Raw genomic sequence first — 15970 nt, 5'->3', positions numbered from 1 at the left:
CTGCTCCAGTGCTGGCCAGACTCTGGGCCCCTCGCCTCAAGTGACTGCAGGGGCCAAAGAACAGGGACTGGCCTCAGGGCAGCAAGGTAGGAACCCCTTGGGTGAGCTGGACAGGCCCAGTGGAATGGAGCTGGGGAACACAGTGAACCTCAGCCCTTGCCTTGGTCATATCTGCTGTAAGAGATGCTGCACAGGGTGAGAGCGCTGCGCTGCATGGTGCATGCTGAGGGCCTTGTATCAGTTGCTGCTGAGGCACGTGACGCTCTGAGCTGAAGCTCTGAGATTGATGACCTCTGAGATTGTTCACATGCAACTTCTTTCATCTTTCAGACCTTCAGGATCCTGGGCTCTTGCCACCTCCCCCGCCGCCTCCTCCCCCACCTCCTCCTGTTATGCCAACTACTGTGCCTCCCCCACCGCCCCTGCCACAGCCTACAGCCCCCTCCGAACCAGCTCGGACAGCAAGTGAGGACAGCAGCAAGACTGTGCCTGCAGGTAAGGGCTGCACACTTCCATCTGCTTCACCAGCAGAATCTAACTCAACTCCCTAGCTTCAGTTCTTGCCCCCAGTCCCCTTCCAGAATGGCCTCTTGGCCTTCCAGCAGAGGAAGGAAGCTGCTCCTGCCTGCCTGTGGGGCTACAGGCATTCAATTTCATCTAGGCAGGCCTCTTGCTGGCTGAGCTAAGTGTGAGGCTGTGCCTGAAAGTGTCTGTGTCAGGCGCACAGTCCCAAAAAGAAGATGGCAGGGCATCAGAGCAGCCCTTTCTGTGGGGGGATTTGGCTGGGCTTGCAGCTATACCCGAGGCTGATGCATGTCCTTCCTGTCCCTGCAGCTTCGGTCCAGGGAGCCCCAAAGGAGGTGGTGAACCCCTCAACTGGGCGTGCCAGTCTCCTGGAATCCATTCGCCAGGCAGGGGGCATTGGGAAGGCCAACCTCCGCAGTGTCAAGGAGAGGAAGCTGGAGAAGAAGAAGCAAAAGGAACAAGAACAAGGTGCTGAGGCTCTTATACAAATCTCATCTTCCTTTCTCTCTGCACTGGGTTGGGGAGGTGTAGGTCTGGAGGGAGGCTGGCATCCAGGAGCACAAGGACTATACAGAACAGAGAGGTGCTCTCTTCTTAAAGGTTGGCATAAGGTCTCTGCTAGGCTCAGACTGACCTTCCTTCTCATATCGCTCTTGGGGTTTTGCTCTGTTTCAGTGAGAGCTACGGGACAAGGTGGAGATCTGATGTCAGACCTGTTCAACAAGCTGGTGCTGAGGCGCAAAGGTACTGTTGCACAGGGTGGGCTGCTTCATCCCTCTAGGAAGGAAGCAGAGCTTTTTCAGGCACCTCAGTTGTCAGCCACGGCCCTAGAACCAGGGGAAGACTCCTTCCTAGGCCTGTGTGTCACGGCATGGCTGGGAGTGCATTTACAGGGGGATGTCTGGGGAACCTCTCCATCTCATGATCAGCTGGAGATAGCAGGAGATCGTGTGCCCAAGGCAGATAATGGGCTCTGAAAACTGCCAGTGAGGGGCTCTGCAGGGTGAGGGTGAGACAGCGGTATCCCTTAGAGTTTCATCAGTGCAAGGGGAGGGCATGGACCTGCTCAGGGGGAGCTTTGCTGAAACAAGCCTTTTCAGGGAGCTGTGGTGCCATTTAAGCACATCTGCAGTTCTGCTTGCTTGGGTCAGCTGGCTGCTGAAGGCACAGTGCCACGAGGCATTTGTTTCACCTCACCTTCACTAAGCCTGCGTGTTCTCTAGGCCCCAGGTGCCACTCACTGGAGCTTTTCCTTTCCTCCCAGGTATTTCAGGGAAAGGGCCAGGAGCCTCAGCAAATCCCGATGCTCCCGGCAGTCCTGCTGGTGCCTTTGCTCATATGTCAGACTCGATACCACCCCTCCCGCCCCCACAGCAGCCCCCGGGTGAAGAGGATGAGGATGACTGGGAGTCATAGATGGTAGCAGTTGTGCATCAGCATGAATCCCAGGACTCTACAGAAGGTGGGCTGTGGCATGGGAGGGGCACCCTGTCATTTCTTCTGGAAGAGGAGCAGCGGGAACTAACCACAACCAAATTGTTACCAATGAGGGGTTTTGTTCTGCTGTCTGCTGGTCTCCACCCCAAATACTACAATCCAGCTCAAATCCTGCTGCAGCTCACAATGAATCAATAAATCCAGCCTTAGCTGGAGGGCAGTAGGGCAGCTTGCGCTCAGAGGATCAGAACAAGTATTGTTCCTCATTTAAAGGGCCCTTGGTCTTACCTAATGTGACTGGTGATGACTGCAGGAGCATCCCTGGCAGGCAAGCAGTCCTTGCCTCATTTGTCTCTGCTGCGTGTTTGCTGAAGCTCATGTTTGTTTGGGTGTTGCAAGTTCTGAGTCCTTGAAGATGAAGCTGGATAGTAGTGAGTGAATGAGAGTGAAAGAGTCTGTCTGTCCCTTCACGGACAAGTCTAATTACTGGTGCCTCTGTACCCGATGGTTTCTTTCTGTCTCTGGCTTATGGCAATTCTTTGGCTGTTGCTTTCTGAAAAACTGCAATAAAGCTCAAGGAAGGAGGTCTTTGCAGCCTTCACTCTGGTAAAGGAGGGAAACGTGCTCAATAAACCAACCACCACCAACCACAGGGCAGGAGGGCACCGGCTAATTACAAGCCCCCTACTCCAGCTGCTGATTTCAGTGAGTTCCAGGCAGAGCTTAGCCAGAGTGGGAACTCAGAGCAGAAGTTTGTGAGAAGCAGCTGTGTTTTCCCATGGGGGGCCAATTAACACAGAGGGAACAGGTACCAGCTCCATGTCTAAATTTCAATGCTTTCTTCACTGTGAAGAGTCTAGAAAGGTAGCATCCTTGTTGCTGAAAGCAGAAAGGAGGCAAAACAACCTCCTTGCCCAGCCTTGTTTGTGATAACAGAAAGAGCTGTGAGTGGCTGTGGGATTACACTGCCATGGGATTGTACAGCCACTCCTGTTATCAGTTACCCCGCAGCCCAGGACATGGGAAAGAACCTCTAGGAAACTGCACCAAGAAAAGTTCGACCCGTTTTCCACAGAAAGTTACTGTGAGTTCAAAAAAAGCCTGTATGCATTAAAAAGCACAGAGTGATCCTATGATTAAAAGTGATCAAAGGAGAAGTGGTGTGCTGTTATGGCCGTATCATTATTCCCCTTGAAAGAATGACTCAGTTCTTTAGTCTAGTACCAGCTTGAAGCAAAGTAGAAAGGAGATTAAAAACCTACCCCACATCTTACCTGTCTCACTGTGTAATTCCAACCCAGTACAAACTAATGGCCTGTTACCTTAAAGGCAACAGCTTAGAAATTCCACAAGAATTGTAAACTCTGGTTCCAGACCCCCTGAAGTTGGCCAGTGCTGTAACAAAGCCAATGTGTTCTATCAAAATAATCATAATCCCCACACTTAAATGTCTGGGCTGAAAATATTTAATAGACTTAAATAAAACCTTAACAGCTGTAAACAAATAGGAGCCTCCTGCTACCTTCACCAGCGTTGGTCCTGCAACCGTTTTCCCTCCTGGCTGTGGTGGTGAAGGCCAAGTGCTCATACTGAACGACAATCAAAGGGGGCAGAAAGGAGGTTAACAAACTTCTTGGAACAGAAAAACAGGAACCTGCATTGCTTTGGGTGTTCTTCAAAAGGTGTGGATCACAGAGTTGACCGACAGCCCGCTTCTCTGGTCTGCGTCAGTCTGATTTCCCTCGGTGGAACTGGGAACACATGAAACCAGATAAGGTCAGGGGCAAACTAACACTGAAGCACCTAACTGAAGGCTTGAAGAAAGTACAAATGAATACAGTGGGAAACAGTTTCTGCAGCAGTATGTGAGAAACAAGTTCTGACCTTTCTTAACTCTGCAAAAGCTGATCCAAAGGCAGGCTTGACCTGGATTCTCTCCCTGATCCACTGTGGCAGCTTGTTAAGGATGGCAGGGCGTGCATACCTGTGGTCCAGGAGCAGGATGCTTGCGTAGTCCTTCTGGTGGCGAATGGCTCTTCCTGTACAGAGTGTGCAACTGTGTTAAACTGCAGTTCTGAGCTGTTTGTTCCCAGGCAAGTAAGCTCGTGTCTGTATCATCTGTACTCAGAATGATTGGTTCTGCTTCCTTTTTCCCACCCTCCTTTGGTGCAGTCACATTTTGTATCCCCCAGTCTGTCCAAGGAAGGATGAATTACCTATTGACTGGTTTACTGCCTTCATGCACAGGTTTTCAATCAGCACTCTGCTAGGTGCCTGGCTAGCAGATCTTGGCTGGAAAGGAGAAATAAGTCAGAGTGAACACGAGGTTGATGTTAATCAAACTGGGGAGAGTCTTAATGAAGAAGTAAGGTAAACAAATACTTTTATCCTGGCAGAATGAGTGGGTATCCACACAGACCCCAAGCTGAGTGCGAGGAGGGACAGAAGAAAAGCTGCACTTTTAGAAAATGATTTTGAGGAGTCACAGAGAGACAGCCTAAGGCCCCCTTGAAAGCAGAGCACTTGTCCCTTGCTGCTCAGGAACAGCACCTCCAGTGGGCAGTAGGAACAAGTATACCAAGAGAAGTGAGCCTGGCATACACCTTCTTACCGCCTTGCCACCTCCTCTGCTGTGAAGGGACTCTGTTCCCCTTGGAACACACTTCCCAGGGAGCCCTGCTGTTGCTTCCCTCCACTGACCCCTGTGCATAGGGCTTACTATACACATGCAGTATGGGGATGGCTGTGCACCCGTTACCACGGTCTGAGAAACACGGAAAAGCTCAAAGGAAAAAGAAGCCTTTGAAGGCAACGGTGGAACTCAGGTGCCAGGAGGGAAGTTAGTAGTAAAAATCAGAGGAAAAAAAAGCAGAGGTGTAAGTTGTCTGTTACCATTGTTTTATCAAGCCAAGTCATTTTCTCTTGAAGCTCGGGAGATTTAATGTTGGGGTAAGGCATTCCCACCATAATCACACACCTGCAAGGGATGAGGGAGGACCGCATTATTCTTTATGTCTCATCCTAAAGCACTTTGCCAACAGACTGATAAATTAGAGGTCACTGTACCCCTGAAAGACAGCCAGCCTTGAAGACCAAAGGCGGCAGTAAAACACAGCAGTCTGACAAGCACACTCTGAACTGGAAGCTGCAGAGGGATTCAGGGTGCCAGAACAAGGAATTATCTAGCACAGCAAGCCTAACTGCATTACTCACATGAAAAGTACACTGGACAACTGACTTCCACATTACCTGCAGATTCTGTCCCATTGGCTCGAGCATCAGCCCAAGCCACGTGATCCCCAGACTTTCTATCTATGCAAGTACCGATGTGTCCATCCTGCTCAGAGTCACTGCACTACAAGCCAAGTTCTCACCTCAAAAGGAACAGCCACCTTACCTTCCCAGGTCATCCGAGAAGTTGATCCCTTCACTCATTTTGCCTCCAACTACAGAAAGCAGCAGAGCCCCCGTCATCTGGCCTCCAGCCTGGCTGCACCGCTGCGAGAGAGGGACCAGCAACTTAGACCAGAGCAGGGAAGATTTCTGTGTTTCAGAAACACACATCTGGACTAGAGCCCTCTTTCCCAGCTAAAAGCTGCAATGCCCTTTTTACCAGCGCTCCCATCTGCAGATGAGATGATCCACTCCCACCACCCTGCCAGCTCTGCTCACCTTTATGCACTTGGCATACTCCGCCAGCACCTGCTCCACCTGGTTGGCTTTCTTAGGCTCCTGAAAGATCTGTCACACAGCGCAGCAGTTGCAGCATCAGGAAGCAAGCAACAACAAAACAGATCATTTTATTCACGTGCCATGCAATAGCACATGGAACTAAAACCAGGAAAGGGCAAGTTTACTGTAAAAAAAACCACTTAACCAGCACCTTTCCCCTATACCCCTGGAAAAGCAGGGCATGCTCACTACAGCACTTCTCAGCTGGGCTCTGAAGGGAGCAGCAGCTTCTCCTGCCCTCCAACATTCCCTTCTAGCTTAGGCAGCTTGGTCTAATGCTACAAGAAGTCAGAAGACATCTGAGAGATGAAAGGCTGGAAAGCACATGCCCTTCTTCCAGATAGAGGCGCAGCAGGATGGAGGGACCCTCCAGCTGCAAGGTCTTGGAGGACAGTGATTGGACCAATTAATTTGAATCACCCGTTAATTCCATGTAATGGTTCCTTTGCCCAGGAAATATATTAGTTTTCTATGCACAGAGTAATATTTCTTTGTGTTATTCCAGCATCTCTAATGGAGTTATAAACTAACAAGTTACTGAAAGCCCTTGCAATTAATTGAGCCTGGATCTCCATAGGTGCTGCACCTTGGCTTAAATCACAACTTACTGTTCTGGTAAACAAGAAATGAAACATCTATCTTTTCTGTGATAGTAAAAAACCTACAGCACGCGTTTTCTTTTGGTTAGCAAGGAGTGCTGTGAGCATTTTACCAGCCAGAGGCAGTCTTTCAGTAGAAAAGTAACTGGCAATTACAAATGTAAGCCAAATCTATTTAATTCATTAAACAGTAGCTATTTAATCCTCTGACTTAAATTAATTTTTCCTCTGTAATTCAAATAGAATCTCAGTGTGATCTCACCACAGCTACCTCAGGAAAGACTTTAACCTTCCTCTTCTATGATATGATCTTGCGTGTAGGCAGCTGAAAGTCACACTCTCTGCACTGCTACCAAATTGCTTTGCTAACGCATATCCAATTGGCTGGAGACTGCAAAGGCCAAACAAGAACAGATCAGCTAAAAGGCAGAGCAAGCGGCATGACTGCGGTGTGAGCCCTTGGAGATGCCAGGCAAACCATAAGGACTCCCACAGAACGCACCCGAAAGACATTTTGAATGACAGCTGTGCAAACACGTGGAGAAGCTGAAGCGTGATGTCTCCACCACAAAAACCTACGGGCAGATCCACATGCCAGAATGCCTGCACCAAGGCTGTGAAATACTGGGACTGTGCTCTGCTAATGCACATGGTAAGTTATTAGCTTTGGATAGGAAAAAAATCACATGACAAGATATCTGTCATTCTCTCTTTTCTTTTTTCCTGGCACATGACCAAGGTCTCTGCCTCACCCCCCAGGACAGTCAGACTGCCTGAGCTTCAGCAGTACCCTACCTTCCACTACGTGGGACAGTACTTGCACAGATTTCATATCTGCAGCGATCCCCCTATTTAATGTTTCTCATTGCTCTTCCAAAAGCAGTCACTACTGCTGGTCTTTCAGTTCTCAGCTCTATACTTCTACCAGAAGAATGCTAACAACATTTTTCCTATGAACTGCAGGCTAGTACAAGGCCACGGCCCCTTGGCCACGCTGGTCTGTGGGCAAGGGACAAACAGCTGAGACTGGGAAAAGCCAATTCCCTGTAGCAGCTCAACTCAAAGAGCTCCCCAGCTGCAAGAGAACAAGCTTACTGGCTACAGAAAGCAAAGACTGTCTCCCCCCATGGCCACGACAGACTGCGCGCTTAAAGAATCTATAGCTGCATTTAATCTAATTTAGATCCCGGCTCCGTGATCAGCCGCCCGGGAAGTATCATTTATTCATTACTGGAGGGATTGGCTAGATAAACATCCTCTCTGCTCTGCTGTGCAGAGTATGAGAACAACTCAGGGAGAGGCCTGTAATGCATAGATAATTGTTTGACTTTTGAAGCTCCTATTTGCAGTACCAACTGCCCCTGGCTGCACAATTACCTTCTTCTTAGTTGCCAGGCGGGTGAGCAGCCCTGTTTTCTCCCAGTGCGCATACACCTGCTTCTCATAGTCATAGGAGGGGAAGAAGCACACCACACCCCCTGGGACCACATTGCACAGGTTGCAGAGGATTCGGCCTGTCTCATCCATCTGCAAGAGAGAGACAAGAGCATATTGCAGCTGACAGGAGCTCCAGCTAATGCCGCTCCAATTCTGTGCACAATCCCAGGATCGCACCTCTCCCATGACATGCATTGATGGAGGAAAAATGTGGGAAATAAGTGAGGCCTGAGTGCTGCTAAGGGAGCTGGGAATTGCCAGAAAGCTGTTCAGTGCTTGGCTTTTCTCCTCATTCAGAGTTTCCATTGCCAGTGTGGAGCAGTGGTCGCTCAGGAGGCTCTGTGTCTGTTGTCCCAGTGGATGGAAACGTCTCATACTAGAAGAGATATGGAGAGCTGGCTACCACATCTGGTGGGATTCAGAGCAGACCCAGCACCTTGTGCTGGGCGCTGACTGAGCAAACGAAGGGAGAAGTGCAGAAACATCTGCTACCACCCCTGTGGTTAGGGTTGCACTCCGCAGGGCTGCCCTGCTCCACTGACAGAGTCCTCCAATCTGGGAAGTAGTCAGATCTCTTTCTGGTGTCCAGCACACAAATGCAGGATTGCAGTACAGCCAAACAGCTGCTGGTCTTCCTCACCTTCAAGAGATTCTTCTGAGCAAGCAAATCAACACCACGTTCCTCTTTCCCAATTACCTGGCAACACACCAGCCCCAAATCCCACGTATGCCCCTCCCATGGCCTTTGATCATCACACCTTTCGGAAAGTACTATGAAACATAGGCAAGTGAACCAAAAAAAAAGACACTTCAGAAGGGAACAAAGGAAGACTGACCATCTGGGGCAGGTCTCTTGTCTGGTAGGTGAACTCCAGCTGCTGGTTGGAAGGACCACTACAGAGGATTATGGGTAAAATGTTTTCTGGAGGAATCACATGTCCTGGAGACCAAAAAAAAAGTAGGGAGAGTCAGCATCGCTGCCGCGTGCACCAACACTGCTAGCTGAACAGCATCACCTACGTGCAATGACACAGGCATGCATTTGTGTGGCTAGGCACTCAGCTGCTCTGGCCTCTGCTCCTCAAGCCCCTGGGAAGAAGTCAAGGTGCTGCCTACTGCTGCTGGCTAAGAGCACTGAGGAGCTCAGTGGGAGGGAACAAGCACCCCTTTGCTGCCGTGACTTGTAGGAAAGATGCCATGTTGCTTAGAGTGCTGACAAAACAGCACCAATGGCAGATGGTCCAACACAGATTATGACCCCTCCCTGTAACCCCAGCACACTTACCACAAGAGAACTCCACGATGCGTGCAGGATCCACACCAGCATAGGACAGCAGCTGCTCTCGGAAATCAGCCACCTGTGAACCACAAACCAGAGAGAGGTGAAGTCCCAAGAAACACTGCACCAACAATCCTGGTACCGCTCCTTGAGCATCAGCATTCAGAGAGCTGATGAGCTCAGTAAGGGGGACTGCCAGCAAGGAAAGAAGATGAGCTTTCTCAATGTGAAAACTGAGGGCAAGATAATGCTCAGCCAGCAGCCAATCTCTGCTCCCAGGCTTGTGGGACCTTCTGTGCCCCTGCCTTGCTGTCTTCTGCTCAGGCTAAGCCAAGTGCCCAGGAGCAGAACCTCAAGCTGGCCCAAGCAGGACAGGTAGCATGAAATGCACAGTGCCTTTTAGCGCCCATGCTTCTGAGTCTTGCTGTGGCCCTGCTGTGTGGGTCAAGTTCCCTGTGTAGAACCACTCCTGTCTTCGCCCATCATGCTCCAATTTCAGACCTCCCTAGGCCCAAAAGCCTACTACCAAGACTCCCAAGCACTGTACAGTCCACATCGTGGACTGCAGCTATATCCTCTCTCTGAGTTGCAGACAGAAGGGTTTAAAGTTGGAGTAGAGGCCTTCCAAAAAAAAAAAAAAAAAAAAAAAAAGGCCACTGTTTCTCCAAGGTCCTGTCCTGCACTTCACAACTTTCTTCCATCCCTTTTAAGACATTCCTACCCAGAAACAGGAATGGAGGAGGCATAGGAGAAGTCTTTTCCCACACACACCACTGGAGGTGAGAGGAGCATCTCCCCAATGGGACCAAGTTCTTATCTTTCTATGCCTGCTTGTAGGATAGCACCAGAGATGTCCTTATTCCCTCACCGGCTGCATGGTGCCCCCAGCAATGATTACAGCACGACATTCTTTCACCACCTTGGCAAAGTGGACAGCTGGATTCAGCAAGAGGAATTTGAGGCTGCTCTGACCAATAGTGCCTGGAAAGAAAGAGAGGTGGCATTGTGAACTACCTGCGACAAACAGGGATACAAGAGATACTCCCTCTTGCCCTGGACACTCTGGCAGATCCCCACCTCTCAAAACAAGGTCCTGCTATTCATTGCTGCCATGGCAGCAATGGGTAATGACAACCTCAAAGTTACTTTCCATTTCCGAGGCTTCCTGGAGCTTCGAAGAGGAACACTGAAGTGTAAGATAAAAACCAGCATCCAAAGTGGGAGCTGAGATCTGCAAGCCCTAGCCCCCAGTGCCCTTGTTAAGAATTTCTTTTGGAATCATGAGAGTCCTTGCACAGCCTTAGCCTGCCAGCCTCAATCAAGACTGCACAGGTACATTCTGGTAGGACTACAGACTCACAATTGCCTCCCACTTGATGGTGAAATGGCCTGTTTGTAAGTCATGTCTCCTCTCACCAGCTCTCCTATTCCAGTACCTTGCCTATTGAGAATGACTCGACCATCTTCATTTGCGTTTGTGAGGGCTGAGAGAAATCCCTCGATGTGCATCAGAGGAGAGGCAGCTCGGAGCTGGTCACTGTCAGCCTCCACGGGAGGGCTCTGGAGAGGGCCTGATGGCCAGAAGAGAAAGAGAGAGGCAGGCAGCTCAGGCTGCACTTCTAAAGACAGTTCTGAGTGCTAAATACAGATAGAACATGACATCCAAGTTCCATGTCGTTGCTAACAACAACAACAAAAGATCTAGTTTTGTAGCTGGCACCACTAAACAGTTACCCATGGTAGCTCAGGTTGCAAAGCCAGCAGGTCACAGCAGAGCAAAGTTTAAGTGCATTCAGTATAAACACAATCACATCACTCCACTCGGTAGGGACCTCAGGAGATCTAATCAAATGTATAATTGCCAAAGTCATCTAGTCAGATATATTAAAAACACCTCTGCAGTACACCTCCTGCAGTCTATGACTCTTGGGTTCTGCCCTCCCTTTCCCTCATGCAGATGCACGTTCCACGTCCTCACTTTGTTCATAAATGCACAAGTGGAGGATGTCTGAACTCACCCTCCTTATAAGATCCCTGCTGGAGAGTCATAAGAAAGTTCTGCAAACCAGCCAGCTTCTGGTTCTCCTTGTTGGTCTTCACAACTGGGGCAGGATTGCCATATCGCTCCACAAATCCAAAAAGCTGCCAAGCAAAAGCCAGAAAGACTAAGATTACCAACAGAGGGAAACAGATAAGATAGAAACAAGTTTTCTGGCCTGGTACAGATAAGGTTCCTCGGCAGGTGTTCACAAACCAACCCAATCAGAATCTATCAGCAAAATCCCTTTATTTTTCCCACCCATCAAAACAAAACCAAGCAAGGCATTGAGTGTTGTTGACGATAAAGCTGCAGGAGCGGTACCTTCCTACTGATGAGGCTCTTCTCACAGTAACGCTGCACCTGTTGGAAAAAGACAGCAAAAATAACTGGTGCTCAGCATCCCACCTCCCATCCTGCTGCCCTCAGTCTGTGCCCAGCAAGGATATCACTTGCTGTGCTTGCTGTTCTCTTGGGGAGCAGTGGACAGTTCTTTGTAAGACAATTTATTACAAAGGCACTGCTTCTAGAGTGGGAATCCCTTTGGTTAAAGCACTGTTTGGAGACTTGAGGGATGGGTTAGGTTATTGGAGTAGCAGTGTTTCTTTACCCTCAACCTATACAGTTTGACTTTGCCTACAGACAGAGTCTGCACTCATACACGTTTAATTGCTTGTTTTCCTCTGCCCCAAGATCACCCATCCAGCTTTAACGCACTGCTAACCAGGCAGTAGCAGAAGAGCTCTGTATAACAGGGAAGCATGGGCAAGCTGCTAGAAAGCAGATACTGCCATGTGGCACAAGACCCTACTTCCAGCTCTCACACGGGCTTCCTGATAACCTTGAATAAGCTGTCAGCTGCACCCTACAGAAGACACATGCGCTACCTTGAAGAGGTTGATATTGTCAATCTGGCTCTGAAAGAGGAAGTCATTGATGGATTTCAGCTCTGTCCCTAAAAAAAAAAAGACAAAAGTAAAAAAAAACAAAAAAAAAACCCAAAAAAATACAAAACCAACTTATCTGCTGCTGGGCCTGCAGGCCCCTTACTGCCCATATGTCCCTGCCCAGTGGTGCTACCTTAGGTGTTTGCTACAGTCTTACCTGTTTGGGAAACTACCTGGCAGCTAGGATTTTGGTTCACATTCCCTGTAAAATATGAATACAATTAAAGGAAGGCTTACTACGAGTCTGTCTTAATGTTAAACAAGGAACTGAAGCGAACAACTGAGCCGAAAGCACAGCATAAGTACAAAAAAAAACCTCTGAAGAATCAAGAATCAATTTCACATCTGGAAGCAGCAGCTATGCAGAGAAAATGACAGCTCCCACTCAGTTTTTCTTTCCCTTGCAGGATAGCCCCACACTATAGGACAAGTATGCTGCTGCATCCTAAGAAATGCCACCTACATTCCCTTCTGTAGCAGGAGGCAGCAGGTAGGGTGGGTGCATACAAATGCTCGCACAGTCATCATGCTGCAAAGATGAAGGGACAGGGACTGCAGTGCATCCCTCACCCCTCCTCAATGCAGCACGAGGAGCTTGGAGGCACACAGGCTGACAGGTGATTGGGAATAAGGGAAAACCTGAGGACAGTTCCATATTCTGACCCTGACAGACAGAACAGTATTAATTGCTGCCATTCGCTGTGCTTTATGTGCCAGTGTTTAACACCCACCTCACAATTCACTTTGCAGCCTCGATCATGAAGCCGTACTCAGGCTGCAGGCTAATGAAAGCACTGAGCCCAGTGTGGGGAAGAGAAGACTGGTAGGGACAGAAGTACTCATCTGAGAGAAGGGCACAGAGCACCAATATGCTCCTGCACCAAAGAGCTGCTTTTTCCCTGTGTAAGAGAAACTTCTTTGTGAGCTTACGGCAGGCTCTCCTTAAGGCACACTGATGTGCAGAAAACAACGCATTACAGGAGAGGAGCCACGTGAATGCCAGTAGATTTAGAAATCACAGAAAGGAAAGGCACCTCTCAAGAAGAAAAAGAAAAAAAAAAATCACTGTGCAGAGGCATGCCTGCCACAGGCAGAGGTCTTGCCACCAGATGACACGGGAAGATTATGCTGTGCAGCTTTTGTGCAGTGCTGATTATTGTCACACCTGCTGTATTCCTCACTTCGGACCACACCACCTCCCCATTCAAATCAGATCTGAAAATCACACAGGAAGAGGGGAACTGCTCCTACCAACTTACAGCATCATTTGCTGCTCCTCAGCTAATGAAAAAAGAGAGGGGTTCAGGCAGACACAGGCTGAGAAACGATAGTACTGGCACCAAACATGAGCAGCAACTCCTCACAGCCTGTGCAGGAGCAGGAGGGACAGTGCTCCGAAGGAACACCAAATGCCTCTGAATTTCTAAGCATCCACAGAGAGAGAAATGGCTTGCTTACCTCCCAGCATGACTACAAACCGCTCCAGCAAATACAGGATCTGCTTAATGTACATCAAGTTCTTTGCCTTCAAACGTTTCCTATGGAAAAAAAAAAAAGAGGTATTAGGCCCCAAAACATCTTCAAGGACTAACACATAGCTCCCTAAGCTGCAGAGACAAGTAACTGAACTCGCCTTAATTTGAGGCAGAACAGAACCAGACAGCAGCAGAAGAGATCTATACACTGGGGAACAGTGAAGAAGCAGTTAGGAAGCAGATTCTGCTGCGTGGCACTTGGCCCTACTTCCAGGCTTCACACAGGCTTCCCGATAACCTTGAACAAACCATCAGCTGTGCCCTACGTAAGACATTTGCTCATACTCCCTGCTTGTGATAGGGCTCTGAACACCCTACTGACAGCCACCCCCAAGCACTCACCCATGCAGCCCAAGCATTTGACTGTTCCTACAGACGCCTTTATCCTCACACACAAATTACAATGGCAGTGATGCCCCAAGTCTCTGCTGTGATAACGTTGTGCAAGTTCAGCGATTAGCACCGAGCACAATAATCAGCCACTGCAGGTATGAGAAGATGTGAGATTTAGCCACAGTCAAAAAACACACAGCTTGCTCCTCCTCAGAGCTTCCTGCCTCTTCTGTAATGCCAGTCAGCACACAAAAGGTTAAGATCCAGGAGATGAAAGACTGGAGCTTTCGTAACTCCGCATCACAAAGCAGGAATGATTAGAGAGAGACTGGGAAAGAAACAGGGTGTAAGGAAAAGCCAGAATCCTCAGGGTATCCCCTTTCTGGCTGCTTAATACCAGCCCCAGGAGTCTGACTTAGATGGGTTCTAGACAGAGATAATGATGCAAGCGGCTTTTCATCTGCAGAAGTATTAATGCAAATAACCTTCCTCTGGGAAAAAGCAAGAAAGGCCCCGCAGATGTGAGACAAGCCACAGCATCCATGCTGCCTGCTGCTGTTTCACTCTTCTCTGAGATCCTCACCTGTATCGCTCCATGTACTGCAGCAGCTGGGAGTGGGCACAGCACAGCTACAAGAACAAAAAGCAGAGCTGGTATTACAGGAGTCAAGAAAGGGTGCTCACCCACAGTTAACAGGCCAGGCCATGACTCACCTGAGAGCCACTGACCTCCGCGCTATAGATACAGGTGATGGTGTCTATGAGGTTGTGGGCCTCGTCGATGATTACAACCTGGTCCTTCAGAATGATCCCCGCAGCGCTCCTGGTGGCCTCATGCAAGAGCATCTGGTAGGGCAGCACCACCAGCTACAGGGGAAGCACACACTGCCCTGATTCCAGCTCTCGTCCTCATGGACTCAGAGCTCTCACCAGCAGCTCATAATAGGCCTACATCAGATGGCCCTGCAGAATTTCATCAAGTTACTTACTCTTATTATGGAAGAAGTAGCAAAAGAGACAGGAGAATGTGCTTGAGAGGTAAGTTGAGGGATAATGATTGTGCATTGTGCAATGAACTAGTTTAACCCCCAGATAATTATGGTAAGAGCAGCCTAGAAGTGCAACAGCAAGTTACCTTCCTAAACTTCTTCTAAGGACTGAAAGTGTGTCTTTTGACAGAGCCATGCAAGGGAGAGCACTGGCAAATGCTGAGACTACAGCCATGTGCCTGTATCACCTCAGTTACTGAACATTTCAAGTATCTCAGAATGCTTGACCCAAAACTGAGACACACTTACGGCCTCCCTACTAGTTTGAAAGAGATACTCTCACTTTCCTTTTCTTTTTCAGCCAAAACTAAACCTGACAGAAACACAACTGCGCAACAAAGTGCTGGTTTGCTTTAGTAGTTGGTTTATTCTTAGACATCCTGGCACTGATTCCCTAAGCAGCGTCCACGTCTTACCTGAGCAGCAGGAATGGCGTATCGACTCCCATAATAGGGGCAGGCTTTGGTCTCCTTTCCCAGAGTCACCAACTGCTCAATATCCTTCACTTCCACTAGAACTTCATCGCGGAGAAACTGCATTTGCTCATAGGAATAAAATGGGCACACAGTGCGACTCACACGTCTCTTCTTCCCTTCGACCTCTGCATCGCTCTTCTTTTCTGACAGCAGAAAGCAAAAGCAAGCCATGAGTACCACTGAAAAAATCTAAACTCACTGCTTTGCACCCCTGTAGTGGTACCTTCTGAACTTCAAAGCAGGCTTTGTCATGAGTATTTGACCCATCATCTACTGAAGGAGTATTAAAGCAGTGACATTTCCACCCTCACTGTGGACACTGCTCTTGCTGGGTAGATTTAGTCATGTGACATTTCCCCACATTTCTAGCAGTAAGTTACAACGACAAGCATCCTTCCATTGCACAAGTCCTGACCAGCGCAACACATTCAGCAAATACATACAGATCTTGGTGTACTAACCTGGAGTACAGAGGGTAAAAGCACTAAGGATCTCTAGCTCTGCTCCCCCTGCTTGCCCTTTTCAAGCTCCTACCGCTCTCTTCCTAGAACCGACTGGCAGAGAGCACTGCCTGCAGCCTCTA

The 15970-nt window shown here is 48.9% G+C and overlaps 2 protein-coding genes across 23 annotated transcripts in view; one reads left to right on the top strand and one right to left on the bottom strand.

The window, feature by feature from the left end:
- WASHC1 (WASH complex subunit 1) overlaps positions 1–2546 on the top strand; it is a 39223-nt gene extending 36677 nt beyond the window's left edge. For all 8 annotated transcript variants that reach the window (NM_001006245.2, XM_046939212.1, XM_046939211.1 and 5 more), the window contains 4 exons: positions 331–495; positions 835–993; positions 1201–1269; positions 1790–2546. In NM_001006245.2, the coding sequence (NP_001006245.2) occupies positions 331–495; positions 835–993; positions 1201–1269; positions 1790–1941 (545 nt within the window). In that variant the 3' untranslated portion in view covers positions 1942–2546. The remainder of the gene's footprint in view (positions 1–330; positions 496–834; positions 994–1200; positions 1270–1789) is intronic.
- An 866-nt stretch (positions 2547–3412) lies between these two features.
- Positions 3413–15970, bottom strand: part of DDX11 (DEAD/H-box helicase 11) — a 31221-nt gene continuing 18663 nt past the window's right edge. For 14 of the 15 annotated variants that reach the window (XM_046901317.1, XM_046901335.1, XM_046901336.1 and 11 more), the window contains 19 exons: positions 15328–15530; positions 14577–14729; positions 14446–14492; positions 13453–13532; positions 12152–12196; positions 11935–12002; positions 11372–11410; positions 11028–11151; positions 10446–10580; positions 9878–9990; positions 9016–9088; positions 8567–8670; positions 7671–7820; positions 5635–5703; positions 5360–5460; positions 4855–4939; positions 4179–4254; positions 3847–4001; positions 3413–3713 (listed from right to left, as the gene is read on the bottom strand). In XM_046901317.1, coding sequence (XP_046757273.1) covers positions 3690–3713; positions 3847–4001; positions 4179–4254; positions 4855–4939; positions 5360–5460; positions 5635–5703; positions 7671–7820; positions 8567–8670; positions 9016–9088; positions 9878–9990; positions 10446–10580; positions 11028–11151; positions 11372–11410; positions 11935–12002; positions 12152–12196; positions 13453–13532; positions 14446–14492; positions 14577–14729; positions 15328–15530 — 1844 coding nt within the window. In that variant the 3' untranslated portion in view covers positions 3413–3689. The remainder of the gene's footprint in view (positions 3714–3846; positions 4002–4178; positions 4255–4854; positions 4940–5359; positions 5461–5634; positions 5704–7670; positions 7821–8566; positions 8671–9015; positions 9089–9877; positions 9991–10445; positions 10581–11027; positions 11152–11371; positions 11411–11934; positions 12003–12151; positions 12197–13452; positions 13533–14445; positions 14493–14576; positions 14730–15327; positions 15531–15970) is intronic. The other variant, XM_046901344.1, reaches the window with a different exon arrangement.

Source organism: Gallus gallus, chromosome 1 (genome assembly GCF_016699485.2).
Source record: "Gallus gallus isolate bGalGal1 chromosome 1, bGalGal1.mat.broiler.GRCg7b, whole genome shotgun sequence".
NCBI classification, from domain to species: domain Eukaryota; kingdom Metazoa; phylum Chordata; class Aves; order Galliformes; family Phasianidae; genus Gallus; species Gallus gallus.
The sequence above is the reverse complement of the archived record's forward strand: the minus strand, read 5'-3'. Positions and strand labels throughout refer to the sequence as shown.